A 24,089-nucleotide genomic window follows, 5' to 3' on the forward strand; every position below is an offset into this window, starting at 1 on the left:
ATGGACTTAAGGGTATAGATAGGCAAACCAATAAATAGAGAGTTGCAGTAATTTAATCCAGAAAATAACAGCGATTGGAGAATGGTATGGAAATCAGAATTATTAAGAAGTGGCTATAGGTGTTGTAATAGACATAGCTTAGCAAAAAGGCTTAATGTAAGATTTAAAGGAAAGAGCTGGATCAAGAATTACGCCTCCCTTTTCCTTCAGAAAGAATGGGAATGTGCTGATTGTCAAATACCAGACTTGATGGTATATTTTCTGTGGAAAACCACGATAAAATAATGATTTTGGACTTGTCGTCAACATTTAGCATTAACCTGTTATGACAAAGCCAGCAATGAATAGTGGACAGACACAGAGAGCTAACTGAGTAGTCAGTTCTCGAAGATTTCAATAGGAACAGAAACTGGATATTGTCAATATATAGTTTATAGTGGTCCCCAAGGTTCCAGATTAAACAAGAAAAAAAAAAGGAATTATATATAAATAAGGTGAAGTAGGTGGAAAACTGTCCTATCAACTTTTAAAAATTGTTGCTGATTTATCAAACAGTTCTAGAAATAGGCAATCTTTCTGCAATTATTTTTCTGAAATTTTTAGCAAAATAGTAAAGGTACAACAGGTTTGGTCCAACTTCAACTCTTCAACAAACTAAGAACATAAGAAGTGACATGCAGGGTCAATCCAAAGTCCATCAAGCCCAGCATTCTGTATCTGACAGTGGCCAGCAGAACCCCAATAATTGATCTATTTTTTTATATCTCATTCCCAGAGATAAGCGCTGGCTTTCCCAAGTCTACCTGGCTAATAACTGTTTATGGACTTTTCCTTCAGAAACTTGTCCAAGCCTCTTTTGGGTTAAGAAAGCAGCAAGGAAGGCTATCTAACAAAGCCGTGGGGGCAACAAAATGAGGATCAGAAGCCAAGATGTCCAAAATTCAATCCTTTATTGGAGACTTAAAATCTTAAAAACGCCCGACTCAGGCTGAGTTTCGCCCTCTGTCAAAGGGGCTGCATCAGGGGCTTTGTTATATCAAATAAAATTCATATATTGCACAGATGGAGTGTGGAAAATACAACATATGGTCTCTTTATAGAAATGTCATTCAACATATGAGCAATGAACTGTGATCAATTGTTGTTCATTAGTGGATACATAGACTGCATACCATTCATTTGTAAACAGTAAGTCACGTATAGAAACATAGAAATGACGGCAGAAGAAGACCAAACGGCCCATCCAGTCTGTACGTGTCGCACACACGTACAGTGTCGCACACACGTACAGTGAAGTTACTGGAATTGGCATTCTTTCTTAATATGATGGAAACTGGTTTTAGAAAGCTGTCTTTGAAGGGACTATGTCAATTTAGTGAGAGAGACAAATTTGTGGGACAATAATCAAACTATCCACATAGTTTTGCTTTATATTGGCAAACCACACTGGGTAAAACCTACTTACATGGTTTACTTAGACTACGGGTAGTTAATTATCTATCCCTTCGTGTACTCACTTATCTGTGAGGGTTTTGATTCTCTCCTGGTCTTTCTGATGCTGAGCTTTTGTCTCTTCAACACGAATACGTCTGTCCTCCAGGAGTCCCTCAAGCTGTTCCTTAGATAAACGTGTCTGTTCCTCTAACTGGGCCTGGAGTGCCTCCACCTGGGAATTGAAAACAATCAAGCACTGGTAAGCTCAGAGAAGAGATGATACTTCCTTCTCTTGAAACACTAGAATTACCACTCTGCAGACTGACATCGTACTAGTCTGAATGGGTCACAAGAATATTCCTACTCATTTCCACCAGTTTCATATCAGTTTCTCTCTCAAACATTCTTTATAGGAACACGATGGCAGAAAATGACCACATAGCCCATCTAGACTGCCCATCTGTCCAATTTATGTAGCCCTTATTATTCCCATCACTCCCTCAGAAAACCCCTGTATTTATCCAATGCTTTCTTGAATTCAAAATTTATTAAAATTTGTAAACCACAAATTTTAATGTTATTGTATTAAGTGGTATACAGTTAATGCATAGACCATCAATTTTCACAAATTCATAAAAACAATCATATTAACTAAAATCATATAAAATACACTATTCAATTTTAAACAGTAACTTCCAATTCATCTAAATGCCTCCATGAATAAATACAGTTTTTCTCTTCACTACCTCCAGTGAGAGGCCATTCCATTCATCAACTACTCTCTCTATAAAGAAATACTGACCTAAGATTACGCGAGTCTACCCCCGTTTCACACATCCCATAATCCCTTGTTCTAGAGCCTCCTTTCCACTGAAAGGGGCTAGCCTATTGGGTATGGCAACCTTTGAGATATGTAAATGTCTCATCATATTTCCCTGAACTCACCTTTCCTCAGTCTAGGATATACGTTTAGATCTTTAAGTCTATCACCATATACTTCAGAAAGAAGACCACTGATTATTTTAGAAGCCAATCTCTGGGACCGAATTCAACTGATTTATATCCTTTACTCCTGGGGGAATTCTGCGCAAAAAGATTTAAAATTCTGCAAACTTTATATTGGTCAAAATAACACAATTTACATGACAGTCTTTAAGTAATTACATTTTATGTTTAATTATTTTTATTGAGAAATCAAAAGATAGGTACAGAAATGGTATCAAGGTGCACATGGTTTAACACATCATAAAAAAACCAGAGAAAAATTGTATGTTATTAGATGAGGAGAAAGGGAGAAGGAAGAAAGAGAAAGAAGAATTAAAGAGTTAGAGCAAAGAGTAAGAGCTGGCTGCCGATCTAAACAAACATTTATTACAATGAATCAATGTATATTACAAGAGGCTTCCACACCTGCGCCCAGGATGTCATTTTATTGAATTTAATCGCCATTGCTTTTTTGTATTTACTGTACAAACAGATGGAGTTCCACCATAAGTGTGCAGAAAGCAGATCACTATGCTTCCAGTTAGCCAGGATGTTATGCTCAGCTACTGTTGTTAAAAAAATCTAAAAGTTTAAGATGGGTAAGTGGAAGACCTAAAGACTGATTCGCCCCACGGAGTATAACTATAGAATAAGTTACAGGTTGGGCAAGACCAATTATTGCTGAGATAATGGTCCAGATTTGTTGCCAAAATGTGTGTACATAGGGGCAGGAGAACAGCATATGTGATAGGGTGGCCTTAGTAGCTAGGCAGGACCAACAAGCATGCGAGTTAAGCAAACCCGCTCGGTGTAATTTCCATGGAGTCCAAACCGCTCTACGGAACACAAAGAAAGAAGTCTGGGTTAGGCTGGAAGATAGTGAAATGCGTAGATACATTCCAAAAATAGTCCCATTTTACTGGGCTAGATACATTGGTAAATTCAGATAGCCACAACGGATATAGGTCTTGTATATGCCACGAAGGAGAGAGAGATTTAAGAAACTTGTATAACCTAGAGGCCAGATATCCTAGAGAGCCATATTCCTGATAAATAGTAAAAATAAAAGGCAGGTTATCACTAGATATATTAGGCAGAGAGATAGTTTGTAGCGTGCTACGGAGTTGTAGCCAGGCATAAAACTGAGATGTATGTAAGTAGAACTTTTCTCTTAATGTAACAAAAGAGAGCAGGGCGTTATCCTGTATTACAGATGAGAAGAGCCAAATTCCTTTACGCTGCCATATCGGCCAATAGAGTTATCATAGGGTTATGCCATAGTGGGGTAAACTTAGACGCTCGCCACGGGCAGGTATTAGGCAGACGATTGTGGTCAAACTCTGAAAATGCCCAGTGCAAGCACTGCAAGATAGAGTTGGAAGCATGCCTGGGAATAAGCGACATACCTGGAAAACTTTCAGACGGGTAAGGGAGAAGGAGTTGTTGTTCAATAGATAACCAGCGAGGGTGTTCAGTTGATGTATTCCAGTGTATATAAAGGTGGTATAGATAAAAATCTGGAAAATTGACCCCACCATTCTTTTTCCCCGCCTTTAACTTAGATAATGCGATACAAGAGCCTTGTTGCGCCACAAGAAGCACCTTAAAAGTCTGCCCACTTGTTGGTAAAAATCTCTAGAGAGAAAGATAGGAATCATGGACAGAACATAGTTTACCCTAGGAGTAAGAACCATTTTGATGGTATCAAGTCTTCCCCACCAGGTTAGATGTAGAGGAGACCATTGTAATGAGGCATCGTGCAACTGTTGCAGTACAGTCAATTCACACTGAGTAATCGTGGTCAAGCTATCCATGTAGAATCTTATACCCAGATATTTAAGGGCTTGGGCCACCTTTTGTATAGGGTAACGAGAGAGGTCTACTAAAGCCCCCAAGGGGTTTAAGGGGAGCATCTCAGTTTTATGCCAATTTATTTGATAGTCAGAAATATGAGAGTAAGAAGATATTAAAGCAAATAAGTGAGAGAGTAACGATTCAGGATTAGTTAAGAAAAGGAGATCATCAGTGCATGCAGACAGTTTATAGGTATCTGGACCCATAGTCACTCCTCCTATTGCATTCTCTTGCCTGATAGCTAGAAGTAGTGGTTCCAAAGCCAGGTTACATAGTAGCAGCGAGAGAGGGCAGCCTTGCCGCGTACCTCTAAACAAAGAAAAAGAGTTAGTGGCACGATTGTTGATATATAGGAATGCTGACGGGGAATGGTAAAGAAACTGTATCCAGGACAAAAAATTGGGGCCAAAGCCAAACCAACGAAGCATGTCAAACAGAAAATTCCATTTGACACAATCGAAGGCTTTTTCCGCGTCTAAGGAAAGGGCAACCACAGGTGACTTAATTGAAAGAACATGTTCTTGAATATGGAAAAAGAGGCGGGTATTATTAACAATAAGTCGATTTTTAATAAATCCCGATTGTCAGAATGGATGAGAGAGCACATAAGCTGGGAGAGCCTAGTGGCCAAAATGTTTGCAAAAATTTTATAATCCGTATTCAACAATGAAATGGGCCTATAGTTAGATACATATGTGTCATCTCTACCTGGCACTGGAAGCACCACTATGCAAGCTTCGGTGAAGACGGAGGCTGCATTGGATTGGGAGAGCACTGAGGAGGAAAAACATGCAGATGTGGAGTGAGATCTTTCTTAAAGGCATGGTAAAAGTCAGATGTGAAGCCATCGGGGCCAGGTGCCTTTCCACTAGAGAGAATCGAGATGGCCAAACTTATTTCTTCTGGAGAGATGGGATTATCCAGTAAAGCTTTTTGAGCCCCGTTGAGAGAGGGATGAGAGAGTTTCGATAAAAACTGACTGATAACATTACTAGATGCTGCAGTTTCTGACAGGTACAAGTTAACATAGAAGTCTCAGAAGGCTTGTAGGATTTCTTCATCTGAGGTTAGAATTTAACCAGAGGGAGACGAAACTTTGACTATATGCTTTTTCTCTTTCCGTTTTTTAAGATATGAAGGCTTAAATTTGTGTACTCAATAGTTGATTATAATGGTATCGGGCCTTAAGTAGACCGTTCATAGAACTTGGCGTTGGGGATGCCATATGAGATTTTTCGAGGCGAGTAACTTCCACCTGGAGAGCATTTAAAGCAGTTCTTTGGGTTTTCCTTTGTTGTATAATATAGCTAATGTCATCAACCCTTATGGTAGCTTTAAAAGCCGCCCATATCGAAGCTTCCGAAATATCAGGGGTATTGTTAAATAGGAAATATTCTGAGATTTTGATCCTGAGAGTTTCCATAAAGGATGTATCAGCCAGCAAGGTTGAGTTGAAGCAACTTGTATTGGGGGAATGAAGCTGATACGTAAGCGTCACTGCCGCGTGGTCTGATATCAAGATGGGACAAATAGTAGCAGACTGTAACAAGGGGACCATCTTATGGGAAATGAGGAAATGAGAGTATGATGAGTGTGGAAAGGAATAGAATGTAAAATCTTTGTCTGTGGGGTGTAGTATTCGCCAAGGGTCAGACAGGCCAAGAGATGTGGTAAGATGATGTAAGGCTTTGCAGGATTTAGAGATAGAACGCCTGATGGTGGATTTTTTTTAATCTAAAAAAGGATCCAATGGTTGATTAAAATCTCCTCCAATGATGTGATTTGAAGAATCTGTAACCAGTAGTTGTGCAAAAACTGTATGAAAGAAATCAGGGTCATCTGCGTCTGGAGCATATAGATTGAGAAGGTTAAAGGATTCTGTGCCAAGATCCACCGGCCATCCAGACCTGCAGTATGTTGAGTTATCTGAGCTCCCAGACCTTTATGAAGTAGAATAGCTACTCCTCTCTTCTTGTATAGAGCAGGGCTGTACAGAACTTGGCCTACCCATTGTTGTTTTAATTTAAACGATTCAGATGAAGAGAGATGGGTTTCTTGGATAAAGGTGATGTCCGTATGAAGAGATTGCAGATAAGTCAGTATTTTCTTACGCTTGATGGGGTGTGAAAGGCCATTGACATTCAGGGAAACCGTCGTAATGGAGCTAATGTTTGACGCCATGATAGAAAAGTAATGTTGAGATTACATACTTGATAATCTCGTTTTCCTTAGTGTAGACAGATGGACTCAGAACAAGTGGGTATAGTGTGCTCGTGCTAGCAGTTGGAGACGGATCTGACGTCAGCACGGGTACATATACCCCCACAGGAAGTGAGGCAATTCAGTAATCTTCCTTGCAAAGCTGTTATGGATATATGTGTACTGACGATCAATAAATTAGTGAAACAGGATTCCCCTGACCGATTGACAGTAGCTGGAGACCGCCAGCGTTCCCAACCGGAAGGCGTCGACACCTGGCGAAGGGGATGCTCGTATGTAAGAAAATGACATGGCCTACCGTGAATCGGTGAAACCCATGTATACCGGCAGCCGGGCGGGATGCTGAGTCCATCTGTCTACACTAAGGAAAACGAGATTATCAGGTAAGTAATCTCAACATTTCCTAGCGTGTAGCCAGATGGACTCAGAACAAGTGGGATGTACAAAAGCTACTCCCGAAGCAGGCGGGAGGCTGCCTGAGGACCACGTAGGACCGCCCTCGCAAATGCTGTGTCCTCCCTGGCCTGGACATCCAGACGATAAAACCTGGAGAAGGTATGGAGGGAGGACCATGTCGCCGCTTTACATATTTCTGTGAGTGACAGCATCCTAGATTCTGCCCAAGATGCTGCTTGGGCTCTGGTAGAATGAGCCTTGACTTGTAGAGGTGGTGACTTCCCGGCCTCTACGTAGGCCGCTCTGATAACTTCTTTAATCCAGCGGGCGATGGTGGGCCGAGAGGCCGCTTCTCCTTGTTTTTTGCCGCTGTCTTTTCCAGATATCTGGGCAGCAATCTGCCGATGTCGAGATGGCGTAGCAAACGCCCTTCTTCTGATTTCTTCAAACCCGCCGTGGTTGGCAAGGATATGGTCTGGTTGAGGTGAAAGTGTGAGACTACCTTAGGCAAGAAGGATGGAACCGTGCGAAGATGGATAGCCTTTGGAGTGATTCTAAGAAAGGGATCATGGCAGGACAGCACTTGTAGTTCCGAAATGCGGCGTGCTGAACATACAGCCAGCAAGAACACCATCTTCAAAGTGAGAGAACGGAGAGACAGGCCCCGAAGGGGTCTGAAGGTGGATCCCGCGAGGAAATCCAAAACAAGGTTGAGGTTCCACAGGGGCACTGGCCACTTCAGTGGCGGACGAATGTGCTTGACTCCTTTCAGGAAGCGGGAAACATCTGGGTGCGTGGCAATGGTCTTGCCCTCCCTCCTGGGACCGTAGCAAGACAGCGCAGCCACCTGAACCTTAATGGAGCTTAGAGAGAGACCCTTCTGAAGCCCATCCTGCAGGAAATCCAGAACAATAGGGATTGTGGTCGCGTGAGGATTGGTGCCATGAGTGTCGCACCAGGCTTCAAATACTCTCCAGATCCTTATGTAGGTGAGGGATGTGGAAAACTTGCGAGCTCGGAGGAGTGTATCTATCACCGGCTCCGAGTAACCTCTTTTCTTCAGTCTAGCCCTCTCAATGGCCAGACCGTAAGAGAGAATTGAGCCGGATCCTCGTGAAGGATGAGACCTTGACGTAGCAGGTCCCTGAGCGGAGGCAGGGGAAGAGGCTTCCCTGCCAGTAGTCTTCTCATGTCCACGTACCAGGGTCTTCTTGGCCAATCTGGTGCCACTAGAAGAACTAGGCCCTTGTGCCTCTGAATCTTGTGTATAAGGGCGCCCAGCAGGAGCCACGGAGGAAAGGCGTATAGCAGGGTCCCTGGAGGCCATGGCTGAACCAGGGCGTCGATCCCGTGAGCGAACGGATCTCGCTTGCGGCTGAAGTATCTGGGTACTTGAGCATTGGACCTGTCCGCTAGTAGGTCCAGGTCTGGAGTCCCCCACTGATCCACAATCATCTGGAAGGCTGTGGGGGACAGCTGCCATTCTCCCGGATTTAGGCTTTCCCTGCTGAGGAAATCTGCCGCGGTGTTGTCCCTTCCGGCAATGTGGACGGTGGAGATGTCCTGGAGATTGCCTCTGCCCAAGCCATCAGCGGGGCTATCTCTAGGGATACCTGTTGACTTCTGGTTCCGCCCTGTCGGTTGATGTATGCCACCGTGGTGGCGTTGTCTGACATCACTCTGACTGCTCTGTTCCTCAGTCTGTGAGCAAATTGCAGGCAGGCTAACCGGACTGCCCGTGCCTCTAGTCGGTTGATGTTCCACCCCGACTCTTCTCTGTTCCACCGCCCTTGGGCAGTGAGCTCTTCGCAGTGTGCTCCCCATCCGCTCAAGCTGGCATCTGTGGTGAGCAGAGTCCACGTGGGGGAGGACATCTTCGACCCCCTGCTCGTGTGGACGGACTGCAACCACCACCGTAGCTGAGTCCGCACTCTGGCTGGTAGAGGGAGATGCACGGAGTAATTCCAGAAGCGGGGGCTCCATCGAGAGAGCAGGGAGCGTTGTAGAGGTCTCATATGGGCCCTTGCCCAGGGTACCACTTCCAGGGTGGATGCCATGAGATCGAGAACCTGCAGATAATCCCAAGCTATGGGCCGACTGGCTCCCATCAAGGACCGTAGACGCGTCTGGAGTTTTAACCTCCCCTTGGTAGTGAGACTGACTTTGCTGCCTGGGTGTCGAACTGGACTCCCAGGTATTCCAGTGTTTGGGAAGGCTGTAGGCAGCTCTTGTTTAGGTTGACTACCCATCCCAGGCTTTCCAGAAGAGCGATCACTCGGTTGGTTGCCCGATGGCTCTCCTCTCGTGATTTCGCCCTGATCAGCCAATCGTCTAGGTAGGGATGGACAAGGATTCCTTCCCGTCTGAGCGCCGCTGCTACCACTACGATCACCTTGGTGAAGGTCCGCGGCGCCGTGGCTAACCCGAAGGGCAAAGCCCGGAATTGGAAGTGTCATCCCAGAACCTTGAAGCGTAGATAGCGCTGATGATCCTGATGGATCGGGATATGCAGGTAGGCTTCTGACAAGTCTAAGGCCGTGAGGAACTCCCCTGGCTGTACTGCGGTCTTAACTGAGCGCAGAGTTTCCATGCGAAATCTCGGGACCCTTAAGTATCTGTTGACTGACTTGAGGTCCAATACGGGCCGGAAAGTGCCCTCTTTCTTGGATACCATGAAATAAATGGAATAGTGCCCAGAATCCATGTCCCATGCAGCTACTGGTATTATGGCTTTCAAGGACAGGAGCCTCGCCAGGGTAGCTTCCAATGCTGCCTTCTTGTGGATTGGACACTGGGATTCCACAAACCTGTCTGGAGGGATGCGATGGAAGTCCAGATAATAGCCCTCTCGGATGATGGCGAGGACCCACTGGTCCGACGTTATCTCGACCCATCTGGGGTAGAAGAGGGTTAACCTGCCCCCTATGGCTCCGTCCCCTGGATGGATCGGCTGATTCTCATTGGGAGGCGCGGCCGGGACCTGAACCCGAGCCGGCTCCCCTCTTGTGCTGCTTGGTCCGAAAGGCCTGGTTTCTGGCCTGAGGACGAGGTGCCTGGTAGCGAGTCCTATAGGGAATAAAGCGTTGGTAGCTTCTGCCTCTGGTTGGCCTTGGAAAGGCGCGCTGGTTCCTTTTGAACCTGTCTTCCGGCAGTCGAGGTACTGGAGAGGTGCCCCATGTGCTGGCCAGTTTATCAAGGTCGCTGCCGAACAGGAGAGAGCCCTTAAAGGGCATTCTGGTGAGGTGTGTCTTAGAAGGAGCATCGGCTGACCAGTTCCGTATCCAGAGCTGCCTCCTGGCTGCTACTGAGGATGAGACCCCCTTGGCTGTTGTACGGACTAGGTCGGATGCAGCATCCATGAGGAACGAGAGAGCGGACTCCATGTCCGCTGCCGGAGCATTGTTCCTGACCTGTGACAAACAGGAACGCGTCACCACTGTGCAACAGGTTGCGATCCGCAAAGATGGAGCTGCCACCTCAAAGGTCTGTTTCAGGATGGCGTCCAGTCGCCGGTCGTGAGCCTCCTTGAGGGCCGCCCCCCCCTCAACTGGAATGGTAGTGCGCTTGACCACAGCGCTAACCAAGGCATCCACCTGAGGGCACGCCAGCATATCCTTGATTGCCGGGTCCAGGGGGTACATGCCCGTCAGGGCCCGACCCCTTTGAAGGAGGCCGCTGGCGCAGTCCACTCCAAATCTATCAGTTGTTGTGCTGCTTGCAGGAAGGGAAAATGGCGGGCTATAGGACGAAGACCTTCCAGCACGGGGTTCTGCGTAGCTGCCTCCATAGTGCTGGGGCCTGGAATAGCCAACTCAGTCAGGCACTGAGATACCAGGTCGGAGAGATCTTCCTTGGGAAAGAACCGCCTCATAGTTCGATATGGCTCAATCCCCGAGGGAAGTTCTCCCTTCTCGGGGGGTTCGGACTCGTCCTCCGAGACATCAGGGTCCGCATGAGCTGGACTGCCCGGAGGCGGGTGCCCACGGTAAGGGCGAGAGGCTCCAGGGGCAGGGTCAGCTGGAGCAGCCGCAGGGCCTGGACGGGAAGCTGACTGCATCTGTACAAAGGCATGGATCCCCTTAAATAAATCCACCCAGGAAATGGAAGCGGTCTCTAGCCGTCGGGGTACCAGGTCCCCCGGTATTCCTGGATGTTCGAGACTGCCCGCTAGATCCGGGGTGGCCCCTGGGGAACTGTCAACAAACCTCGGTTGAGACTGGTCCTGGCCCGAGGCTCCCACGGCCTCTTCACATTGGGCACAAAGGGAGTCTGGCTCCTCGCTCTGCGTGGCTCTAAGCTGGCATGCTGAGCAGAGGCCGAGAGCTTTCACGCCGGAATCAGGAGGTGCCACCGCAGGAGACGCCGGGGCGTTTAAATGTTCCATCGTGGCTTGCGAATACAGGGCGCCGGCGCTTATGCAGCCAAGAATATCGCTCAATAATAATATGCGCTTAACAATATGCGCTCAATAATATGCGCTCAATAATATGTGGTGAGCAATATGCGCTCAATAATATACAATCTGCTCTCAATAATATGCGGTCAGCAATATACACAATAATATGCGCACAATAATGTGCGGTGAGCAATATACGCTCAATAATATACAATATGCGCTCAATAATATGCGGTCAGCAATATACGCTCAATAATATGCGCTCAACAATATGCGATCAACAATATACAATATGCGCTCAATAATATGTGGTCAGCAATATCCGCACAATAATATACAATATGCGCTCAATAATATGCGGTCAGCAATATACATTCAATAATATACAATACGCGCTCAATAATACGCGCTCAATAATATGCGGTGAGCAATATACGCTCAGTAATATACAATATGCGCTCAATAATATGCGGTCAGCAATATACATGCAATAATATACAATATGCGCTCAATAATATGCGGTCAGCAATATATGCCCATCAACAGGCGCCTATCATGGGCGCTCAATACCTGAACAAGGCCGACAAAATGGCGACCTCCACGGCGTGCCGCATGCAGGCAACGTCGCCGATCCTCGTACCTCGGAGACCAAAAGTAAGAGATATACGCCTTACCTGATCCTCGGCGCTTCCTGGCTGGAACCCGGGCGGTCTCCGGCTGCGGGGGGAGAGGGGAAATACCTTCACCGCCGTGCTTGAGGAAATGCACCCGCTGCCTCTAAGTCCACGCCGGGACCGAGGCGCCTCTCAGCCACGCCCGAGCCCTTCTCGCTCGGGGGCTAGATCCCTGCCGCGATTCGGCCACCGGACCGAGGCGTAGACCTCCGAGGGATCGCGGAAATCACCCCGGGAAACTCAACTGGGGGAGGGACCCGAGGGTATCACCGCAGGAGTGCGGGGCTCGTTGTTCTGTAGAAATTTAGTAAGTAGAATATAGAAAGTAGAAAGTAGTATTGGAAACACACTCAGCGAGCATGCAGGCTCTCCAAACTGCTTTGGAGACGGAAATTACTGAATTGCCTCACTTCCTGTGGGGGTATATGTACCCCTGCTGACGTCAGATCCGTCTCCAACTTCTAGCACGAGCACACTATACCCACTTGTTCTGAGTCCATCTGGCTACATGCTAGGAAAAGACAGTTGAATGATTATGATCGGTAGTGGCTTCCACTCTCTGCATAGCTGTAGGAAGTAGCATGGTGAGGTCATAGTTATAGTGTCTTGGTAGAGAAAAAAAGATGAAGAAGAAGAAAAATAAAGAACAAAAATTAGGAAGTGCACAAGACAGCAAGCATAATAGTCCAAATAGCGCCAAAAATGGCACCATGCACCAAAAAGAGCCTCAGGGTGGGCCAGTGGCTAGCAAAATCTCGTAGCTCAACTTGTGTAACAGACAATTGCAAAAAACCCAACAAGGTAAATATTGTGGAATAATTAGTCGTGGCTGTCTCACAGGGAAAAAGGAGTTCCTCAAGACAAGTGTCAGCCAGCAAGAGAAAAGAAAAGTAAAAAAAGGGGCTCACTTAAAAATAGCGAACTCTATTGGAATTAGGAACTCGCTGTTCGCATTATTTGAATGTTAAAAAGTAATCAGATGTTCAAGTGATCATGCCCTGTGTTTGTTCTTGTGACAAAAGGAACTCTTCAAGTTCTGCTGGCTGGTGAAATAATTTAGTTTGGTTATGGCAGGTAACTTTCATTTGAGCTGGATATAATAGGCCATATTTCGCCCCTAAGGCTTGTAGCAGAGGGCGCAAGGCCAAAAAGGCTTTCTTCCTAATGGCCGTGGTTTTTGCCAGGTCTGGTACAAAAATAAGCGAATTGCCTTGAAAATTAATGGGAGACTTACTTCGAGCCGCCATGAGGGTGGTAAGCACCTGAGGGGATCGCAGTTCTTTGAATATTATAGGCCTGGGATATTTTGTATTACGAGGAGGCTGAGACGGCACTCTATGCGCCCTTTCAATTTCGAACGGGTGATCAAATTTTACCTGCAAACAGGAGGGCACCAAATTTGAGAGAAAGTCCATCAGGTCAGTTCCTTTGGCATCCTCAGGGACACCGAAGATTCAGATATTGTTGCAGCGGTTTCGGTTGGAAAGATCCTCAAAGTCTTGTTGCAATCTCTCTACATCGCGAACAATGCGAGGAAGCGGAGCGGTGGCCAGCAGCAACAAAGAGGTTTGTGATTCTACATCGTCCAGCCTCAGTTGAAAGGTTGACATCTGCTGCGCCATAGACTGCAAATCTCCGCGGATAGCTGACATTGCATCTATGTTAAGTTGAATCATGTCTTTCAATTGTTTCAGTTCCAACAGAACTAAATCTACCGACTCCATTGCTTTGGGTGTTGGCAGCTTCTTATCTTGCTTTGCTTGTGATTGGGTGACTAGGGAATTGGATCGAGGAAGAGCGCTCGATGTCATCTACTTGGATTTCAGCAAAGCTTTTGATACGGTCCCGCACAGGAGGCTTGTGAATAAAATGAGAAGCTTGGGAGTAAGTGCCAAGGTGGTGACCTGGATAGCAACATATTGTTTTCTGTCCTTTCTGAAGGACAGAAAACAATATGTGATGGTAAATGGAATTTACTCGGACGAGAGAGCAGTGATGAATGGAGTGCCGCAAGGGTCGGTGTTGGGACCGGTCCTGTTCAATATCTTCGTGAGCGACATCGCAGATTGGATAGAAGGTAAGGTTTGTCTATTTGCAGATGATACTAAGATCTGCAACAGAGTGGACTCGCTGGAAGGAGTGGAGAGAATGAGACGGGATTTAAGGAAGCTGGAAGACTGGTCGAAGGTATGGCAGCTGAGATTCAATGCCAAGAAATGCAGAGTCATGCATATGGGGTGTGGAAATCTGAAAGAAATGTATTTGATGGGGGGTGAAAGGCTGATGTGCATGGAGCAGGAGAGAGACCTTGGGGTGATTGTGTCTAACGATCTGAAATCGGTGAAACAATGTTACAAGGCGATAGCTAAAGCCAGAAGAATGTTGAGCTGCATAAAGAGAGGAATATCGAGAAAGAAAAGGGAGGTGATTATCCCCTTTTCAGGTCCTTGGTGAGGCCTCACCTGGAGTACTGTGCTCAGTTCTGGAGACTGTATATCCAAAGGAACAGAGACAGGATGGAGGCTGTCCAGAGAAGGGCGACCAAAAAGATGGATGGTCTTCATCAAATGACTTATGAGGAGAGATTGAAGAACTTAAATATGTATACCCTGGAGGAAAGGAGGAGCAGGGGTGATATGATACAGACTTTCAGATACTTAAAAGGTTTTAATGATCCAAAGTCAACGATAAACCTTTTCCGTTGGAAAAAAGTCAGCAGAACTAGGGGTCACGATTTAAAACTCCAGGGAGGAAGACTCAGAACCAATGTCAGGAAGTATTTCTTCATGGAGAGGGTGGTGGATGCCTGGAACGCCCTTCCGGAGGAAGTGGTGAAGACCAAAACTGTGAATGATTTCAAAGGGGCGTGGGATAAACACTATGTTATTTATTTATTTAGAGCTTTTTTATACCGGCATTCATGATACAATCATATCATGCCGGTTTACAGATAACAAGGGGTGCAGTAACTTCGTACATATAGGGTTGCTAGAACTGGTGGAGCAAGGAGACAATAATTAAAGAACATTATACAGAAGTAAAATATTTACAATAAGCAGTATTTACATTATGCAGCAATGGTCTGTTAATGGATATTAGACTCGGGAAAAGCTTGTTTAAATAGCCAAGTCTTAAGCCTTTTTCTGAATGTTAATAAACATGGCTCTAGTCTGAGATCAGGTGGTAATGTGTTCCAGAGAGAGGGGCCCGCCGTGGAAAAGGCCCAATTTCTGAGTTGTAGATGGTGTGTGGATTTGGTAGGGGGAATGAGCAGGGACCCTCTGTAGGCTTCTCTGATGGGTCTGGATGATGTGTGTAGTCTAAGGGGGATTTGGAGGTTGAAAGGGGCTTGGGAATGGATGGTTTTATGGATGATGGTGATGGACTTGTGTAGAATTCTGAAGTGTATAGGTAGCCAGTGTAGATTTTTTTAAAATAGGAGTGATGTGGTCTCTTCTTCTGGCATTTGTCAGGATTCTAGCTGCCGCATTCTGGAGCATCTGAAGTGGTTTTATGGATGAGGCCGGGAGACCTAGCAAGATAGAGTTGCAATAATCTATTTTGGAGAATATAACGGCTTGAAGGACTGTTCTGAAGTCATGAAAGTGTAGGAGAGGTTTCATTCTTTTTATTACCTGTAGCTTGTAGAAGCAATTCTTGGTCGTACTGTTGATAAATGTTTTTAGATTCAGGTGATTGTCTATTATTACTCCTAGATCTCTTGCTTGTGTGACAATGGTATTAGAAGGGGCAATTTGCAGGGAGTTGCTGTGTTCGGGAGTGATGAGGAGGAGTTCTGTTTTGGCTGAGTTTAGAATTAGGTTTAGGTTGGCGAGGAGACTATTTATCTCTCGGAGGCAGTTATCCCAGTGTTTCAGTGTTTTGGTGATAGATTCTTTGACGGGTATCAGAATTTGCACGTCGTCGGCGTATAGGAAATGTTTTAGTTGTAGTTTGGTTAGCAATTGGCATAGAGGAAGAAGGTAAATGTTGAATAAAGTAGGGGATAGGGAGGAACCTTGAGGAACTCCTAGCGAGGAATTGTAGCGGGGGGATTCTTTGTTATTGATTCTCACTTTGTAACCTCTGTTACAAAGGAATGTTTTGAACCATGTGTGTGCCGAGCCTGTTATTCCAATGTCTGATAGGTGATTGAGGAGAATGGTATGGTTTACAGTGTTGAATGCCGCCAACAGGTCTAGGAGAATTAAAAGAAAGATTGTCCTTTGTCCAAACCCATGGTGAGGTGGTCTGTTAGCGATAAGAGTAAGGTTTCAGTGCTTAAAGCCTTGCGGAACCCATATTGGGAGGGGTATAGTATTTCGTGATCTTCAAGGTAGTCTGAGAGTTGTGAATAGACCAGCTTTTCCAAAATCTTTGCTACGAAAGGCAGGTTGGAAATTGGGCGGAAGTTGTTGGGATTCTTGGGATCCAAGTCTGATTTCTTCAGTAGAGGTTTAAGAGAGGCAATTTTTAGGGGGTCAGGGAAGATTCCCTGTGTTAAGGAACAGTTTATGATGTCTGCTAGTGGTTTGGCGATTGTTTCAGGTATTAGCAGAAGGAGTTTTGACGGTATAAGGTCGAGGGGATGGGAAGAAGGCTTCATTTTCTTTAATAGAGACTGGATCTCTGAAGTGGTGGTGGGTTCGAATGCATCCAGCGAGGTTCTTTTGCTGAGGAGGTGGTAGGAGGTAGTCGGCGATGTGGGGCTAGGAGGTAGGCAGGTTAGGAGATTGGAGATTTTGCTTTGGAAGAATAGGACTAGTTCGTCGGCTTTGGCTTCTGCTTGTTCATTAGGGATAGGTGGTGTGTTATGTTGAGTTAACTCGGAAACGAAAGAGAAGAGTGCTTTTGCGTCAAAGGTAAGGTCGTGAATCTTGTGGGCGTAGAAATCCCTTTTTGCCTTTATGGTTGAATTCCTGTAAAGATGGAGGGCAGCTTTGTAGGCGGAAAGTGTGTTGGGACAAGGAGTTTTGCGCCATTTGTTTTCCTTTTTTCTAAGGACTTGTTTGAGTTTCCATAGATCATTAGTGAACCATGGTTGTCTCTTAGGGGAATTTGGTTAGAGTTTTTTTGTTGATAGTGGACATAATTTATTTGCTATTTCCTCTGTGATATTGTTCCAGGATGATAAGGCTGAGTTGGGATCTGAGAGGTTTAAGTGTGGAAGTTCTTTAGCCAGGTGGATGCTGAGGTCAGCGGAAGAACATGATCTTCTGAAGGTAAATGAAGATTGATGGGGGTGAGGGTTACAGGATTCAGATATTGAGAAAGTACCGGATATTAGTGAGTGATCAGACCAGGAGACCGGTGTGCATTCAGGAGGGGACGAGTGCTTGATGCCAGCGTAAATGAAAATGAGGTCCAGAGTGTGGCCTGCTTTGTGGGTAGGTTCCTTGATAATCTGTTGGAAGCCCATGGCTGTAAGTGTGGAGAGTAGGGATTCACAGTTGGTTGAGAGTGTAGAGTTGTCAACATGTAGGTTGAAATCTCCTAGTATCAAGGCGGGGGAGTCGAGGTTTATGTATTTTGCAATTAATTCTACTATGGGGGAGGCATCTGAGTCAAGGAGTCCTGGTGGGGCGTAGACTAAGAGGATTTGGAGTTGGTCTGTTTTGAAGAGGCCTATTTCTAATTTCGAATCTGATCTTACTGGAAGTTGGGAGACTCTCAATTCTTTTTTGGTTGCTAGAAGGAGGCCCCCGCCCCTTTTCTTTGGTCGTGGGAGGGAAAAGAAGTCATACATCTGTGTGGGGAGTTGATTTATTAGAGCTATGTCTGTTGGTTTCAGCCAAGTTTCTGTTATGGCGCAGATGTCCGGTTTGGCGTCTAGGAGATAGTCATTGAGGACCAGAGTTTTTTTTGTGATGGATTGTGCGTTGAATAGTGTCAGGGAGAATAGAGTGAAACCTAGGAGTTGGGTAAGAGGTGAAATCAAGATCGGAATGAGAGATTTAGAAGAGCGTGGGTGGTATTGCATTGTTGCTCTTCCTGTGTTGTAGAAGTTGTGGTGAAGAATAGGGATTGGGAGTCCCGGAAGCATTATGATCTAGTTGTGTGCTAGATGATTGCTGGATTAATGCTGGAAGGCGCTGGGAGAGGCTGGATGAATGCTGGAAGAGGCTGGATGAATGTTGGAAGAGGCTGGAAGAGGCTGGGTGAATGTTGGATTAATGATGGAAGAGGCAGATGAATGCTGGAAGAGGCGGGTGACTGTGTTGGCTGCGTGTTGCGTGTAGCAATGTTGAGGCGAGGGTGTCTATCAAAGGGAGGCCTTTGTCCTAATTTCTTAGGCTCACAAAGGGGCGCACTAAGGGGCAGGCCCCTTAGGTCGCGCTCCTTCGGGTGCGCGACGCCGCGGGGATTGAGCATGCGTTTAAAGGGGCAGTAGGCGCCCTTCGATTGGCCCGGTGGCTGCTTTGGGGGTGCGGCTCCCTCCCCGCGAGGCTTTCTGGGCCTGGAGCAGGTTTCTTTATTTTTTTAGATTTCAAAATTTTTTCTTTTCTCTTTTCCCGTTCACTTCTGTCTCCCCCTGCATGGCTTACCTGATTTAATTGGAGATCGGACGGAAGGTGAGCAGGCTCTCGCCCCGAGTGGGCCGCGCCGAAAAGAACGCCGCCGGGATTGAGCCTGCGTTTAAAGGGGCATTAGGCGCCCTTCGATTGGCCCGGTGGCTGCTTTGGAGGTGCGGCTCCCTCCCCGCGAGGCTTTCTGGGCCTGGAGCAGGTTTCTTTATTTTTTTAGATTTCAAAATTTTTTCTTTTCTCTTTTCCCGTTCGCTTCTGTCTCCCCCTGCACGGCTCACCTGATTTAATTGGAGATCGGACGGAAGGTGAGCAGGCTCTCGCCCCGAGTGGGCCGCGCCGACCACGTGAGCCTCGGCAGGGGAAGTGGAGAGAGCTGGACGTCGAGAGCGGGTGGGCACCGAAAAGTCTTATGGATCCATAAAGTCTTGAGAATGTGAATGAAGAGAAGATGCATGGGGGTGGCTTGCAGGAATGTCGGCTGCTACCTGGTGATTAATACCCTTATTGAATCAACATACACACGGTTAATGAGACTCCAACATTGCTCTATGCTTCAACGGCAATAGGAAATGTGGGAAAAAGGATTTGCATTCACAAATAAGCGTGGAAGTAGCTTGCTTGTTGTGACGGTTACTACCCCAAACCAAATAATCCTTATACTTCACTTTCAATGCATATCCAGTATAGCTCTCTGCTTCAATGGCAGGGAGGAACGAAGATAAGAGGATTTATATTCCGACAACAACCAAGGACTAAATTGCACAGGTTGGGTAAACAAATAAGCGTGGGTGTAGCTTGCTTATTGCAGCAGTTACTACCCCTAACCAATTAGGCTTGATACTTCACTTTGATGCAGCTCCAGCACTGCTCTCTACATCAATGGTGGGGATGGAAGGAAATTAGAACCAAAAAGTTACCAATAAGGGCCCTGACCTCAGCGGTCAGATAAGTATGAGAAAAATAAGTGTGAAAGCTTGTTGGGCAGACTGGATGGGCCGTTTGGTCTTCTTCTGCCGTCATTTCTATGTTTTGAGCCCGATGATGCCGCGAAGGCAGCTTCAATTTTCCCAAGATTTGGGGGTAGTCATTCTAAAAGCAGGTGGAGATATCCAGCAACTTAAGTGCGACAGCAATGTGGGTTTTTTCAGATGATAGCTCTGAGATTGTGCGGAGCCACGAGATTAGGCAGCCATTTTGGTCGCTGCTCGAGAGCGCCCCCAGTAATTACGTTTTAAATTAATACAGAATACAATTACAATACAATTAATACAGAAAAAAGTTATTACTTGCAGAATTTTAAATATTTTGAGCAGAATTTCCCTAGAAATTCACTGTTAGAGTGTCCCTTCCACTCTCTCTCCCTACTCCCCTGGCCACTTTGCCCTCTCAGGCCTCAATTCCACCTGCCAGTATCTCTCCCCTCCACCTCTAGGCTCAACCCGTTCCACTCTATTGCCAGTCCCAGAGTTTGACCCCGTTCTCAGTACTGCCCCTCACACAGGCTCCCTCTCTGTCCCTCCCTCTCTCACACACATGCTCCATCTCTCTAATACACATACACACACACACTCTCATACATGCTCCCTCATTCTCTCGCACACACACACATCCCCTCATACAGGGCCCTCTTTCTTGCATACACACCCACACAAGCTCCCTTTCTCTCTCTCACATACCCCTTCACACAGGCTCTGTTTCACACATATACAATCCCTTCACACAAGCTAGCACCCTCACATAAACACAACCCCTTTTTCATACACACGAGCTCCCAATCTCTCATACATATACACACTCCTTCACAATCTCCTCATATAGTGTTCCTCTCTCTGAAACTCACACTCAAGCATCCCCACCCCGCTATCTTAACTCCCATGCTCTCTCACACCCTCCTGCTCTCTCTCTCTCCCCTTCCCCACACCCCCTCTCCTCATATAGGCTCCCTCTCTCTGAAACCCACACTCAAGCATTCCCCCACTCCCCCTCTCCTCGGGAACTTCCATCTTCGCTGCAAGCGGAGCACATTCCGTTCGCAGCACATGGGGGCCTTCCATCTTCGCCGTAAACGGCGCGCCGGGGCCTTCATCTTCACCATGAACGGAGCGCATCCCATGGCACATTTGGGACGCGCTGGCTTGCCAGGGTCTCCTCTGCTATTTTCTGCGCAGAAAATGGCAATTCTGCGCAGGGGGAGAATTCTGCGCTCCGCAGTAGCACAGAATTCCCCCAGGACTAATCCTTTTGAAGGTGTGATCTCCAGAATTGTACACAGTATTACAAATGAGGTATACAGGGGCAATATCATCTCCTTTTTTCTGCTGACCATTCCTTTCCCTATGCAGCCAAGACTTTTTCTGGCTTTTGTCATCACTTTAACCACTTGTTTGGCCATCTTAAGATCATTAGATGTAATCACTCTGAGATGTAACTCTTTTGTGCTTAGAAGAATTTCGCCTCCAATACTACACCTCTCCCTTGGGTTTTTGTATCCTAAATGTATTACAAGGAAATTGGTTTTTACCTGCTAATTTACGTTCCTATAATACCACAGATCAGTTCAGACAAGTGAGTTTATGCATTCCTATGAGCAGATGGAGGCAGAGAACAAAACCTTGAGGAACTGCTACATAACTAAGTGTGCCACCTGCAGTCCCTCAGTATTGACCAGTACCCAAGACAAGATTCTAACAAGAAAAAAACATTCCCCTAAAATAGGGTGAACAAAAACCCCAGGATTGGAAACACCGGAAAAAAATTGCTAACAACTCTTAGTAACAGTTGAGCTTGAAAGTACTAGTACGTTCTATTGAAATAACTTCGGAAAGCATTCAAGTGAACAACAGGACAATCAGTCTTTCGGAAGTATCTACAGGGTGGGCCTCTGGAATGATCTGTAGTATTACAGGAACAGAAATTAGCAGGTAAGAACAAATTTCCCTTTCCTGAACATACCCAGATCAGTCCAAACAAGTGGGATGTACCAAAGCACCCCTATACCGGGCAGAACCCAAAAGACCCGCTCCTAGCACACTCTCACCAAAGGATGCCACCTCTGGCTAGCGCACGTCCAAACGATAATGCTTAGAGAAAGCGTGTAGTAAGGACCACGCCACGGCCCAACATATCTCCTGAGGAGAGACCAAATGACACTCGGCCCATGACGCCACTTGGGCGCACGTAGAATGAGCTTTAAACCCCACTGGCACCGCACGGCCCTTAGAAACATAGACCGAGGAAATAGTTTCCATCAACCAGCAGTCTAAGGAAGCCTTAGACGCCTTCTCTCCCTTCTTAGGACCACCAAATAAAAACAAAAAGTTGATCTGATCATTGGAAAGAATTGGTGACCTTCAAATATCGCAACAGGGTGCGCCGTACATCCAAAAGATGGAGATCCCTACTCAGAGAGGAATCTCGATCCCAGTCCGGAAACCCCAGTAACTCCACTGTCTGATTCACATGAAAGGCAGACACTACCTTGGGAAGGAACGAAGGCACCGTCCATAAAGAAACCTTGTCTGAGGAGATCCGCAGGAAAGGATAGTGGCAAGAAAGGGCTTGCAATTTGGAGATCCTCCTGGCTGAGCAAATGGCAACCAAAAAGACAGTCGTCAAGATAAGGACTTTTAAAGATGCTCAACACAAAGGCTCAAAGGGGGCCTCACAGAGGACCCGCAAAACCAGATTGAGAATCCAGTCAGGACACACCTTCCGGGCCAGGGGCTTCAAATGCTTTACCCCTTTCAGGAAACAGACGATGTTGGGATGAGAGGTCAATGGCCTGCCCTGAACCTTACCCCTAAGGCAACCGAGGGCCGACACTTGAACTCTCAGCGAACTATAAGGCAAACCCTTTGACAAGCAGAAAAGACAAAGTATGTGGAACAAAGGACACCAGCGGATCTATTCGTTGCTGAACACACCAGGTCTCAAACACCTTCCATACTTGGACATATGCCATGGAGGTTGCCGGATGCCTGGCCTGAACAAAGGTAGTAATATCAGACTCAGAAAAGCCCTTCAGTTGCAACTGCCGCCTCTCAAAAGCCAGGCCGCGAGACAAAAGTGATTCCTCCCCATCTGAGAAGATGGGACCTTGACGCAACAGCCCCTGCAGATGAGCTGAACGAAGGGGTCCGTCTACAGCCAGATAAACCAAATCCATGAACCACGACCACCACAGCCACTTGGGAGCCACCAGAACCACAGAGCCAGGATGGGTATTCTATGTGCTGTAGCATGTGCCCTATAAGGGGCCACGGTGGGAAAACAAAGAATAATCCCCCTCAGCAACAGGCACACCAGAGCGTAGAGACCCACTGAACCAACATCCCGCTACAACTGAAGAACCGAGCCATCTTTGCATTGAGCCACATCGCTATGAGGTCCAGTAGAGGAATCCCCTACCGGGCACAAATGAGTTTCCAGGCTTCCAGGGACAGCTCCTACTCCCCTGGATCCAGCTGATGATGGCTGAGGAAATCCGCTTGCACATTGTCTACTCTGGTGACGTGGGAAGCTGCGATCCCTTCTAGGTGTTGTTCCACCCACGCAAACAGCAATTGAGCTTCCTGAGCCACCGCTTCACTCCTGATGCAAGCCACCATAGTCGCATTGTCGGAGAAAACCCAAACCATGTGACCTTGCACCATCGCAGAAATTCTTCCAAGGCTCTGTGCATGGTCCTCGTCTCCAAGTGGTTGATTGACCAGGACTTCTCCTCCAGTGACCAAAGTCCCTGAGCCGAGCGACCCAGGCACACTACTCCCCAGCCCCTGAGACTGGTATCCGTGGTCACCACACCCAATCCGGGATTTCAAAACTCACTCCTTTCTCCTAATGGGGCCGGGATAGCCACCACGACAGGCTGGCCCTGGCTTCCCTTCCCTAGTGGCAGTTGAAGGTGGTATTACTCAGACATTGGATTCCAGCTGAACAGGAATCTCTGCAGTGGATGCATGTGAGCAAATGCCCATGGGACCAGCTTCAATGGCGAGGCCTTAGAGCCTAGGACCTGTAATCCCATACCTTCGGAACTCGGAGGTGTAGCAGCTGCTCAACCTGCCGATGCAACTTGGTCAACCTGTCTGCTGTCAGGAACACCCAGCCGGACCAGATATCGAATCGGGCCCCAAGGTACTCCAGGAATTGCGAGGGTGTCAGCTGACTCTTCGCCAGGTTGATAACCCAACCCAGAGAGGGTAACGTCTGGAGAACGCGGTCCACTGTCCGAACACACTCCTCCTGTGTCTTGCCCTGGATGAGCAAATCGAGGTACGGGTGCACCAGCACCCCTCCCCTTCCTTAAGACTGCCGCTACCACCACCATCACCTTGTTGAAGGTTCGCGGAACCGTGGCAAATCCAAATGGACACGTCCAGAACTGGAAGTGCTGCCCCAGCAACTTGAACCATAGAAACCTCTGATGACCCTGCCATATGGGGATGTGCAAGTAGGCCTCAGTGAGACCCAACTATGCCAGAAACTCCCCCTTGCAGACTGCCGCAATCACCATGCGTAGTGTCTCCATCCGGAAGCGTGAGACCTTCAAGCTCCTGTTCACCTTCTGGAGATTCAAGATGGGACGGAAGGTTCCCTCCTTTG

At 46.9% G+C, this 24,089-nt stretch overlaps 1 protein-coding gene across 4 annotated transcripts in view; it reads right to left on the reverse strand.

Moving 5' to 3' along the window:
• The window catches only part of CCDC77 (coiled-coil domain containing 77), a 305,397-nt gene that overhangs the window by 127,602 nt on the left and 153,706 nt on the right, over positions 1–24,089 (reverse strand). For all 4 annotated transcript variants that reach the window (XM_029599936.1, XM_029599938.1, XM_029599937.1 and 1 more), the window contains exon 8: positions 1,518–1,666. In XM_029599936.1, coding sequence (XP_029455796.1) covers positions 1,518–1,666 — 149 coding nt within the window. The remainder of the gene's footprint in view (positions 1–1,517; positions 1,667–24,089) is intronic.

The sequence above is a fragment of the Rhinatrema bivittatum genome, chromosome 4 (genome assembly GCF_901001135.1).
Source record: "Rhinatrema bivittatum chromosome 4, aRhiBiv1.1, whole genome shotgun sequence".
In the NCBI taxonomy this organism is placed as follows: domain Eukaryota; kingdom Metazoa; phylum Chordata; class Amphibia; order Gymnophiona; family Rhinatrematidae; genus Rhinatrema; species Rhinatrema bivittatum.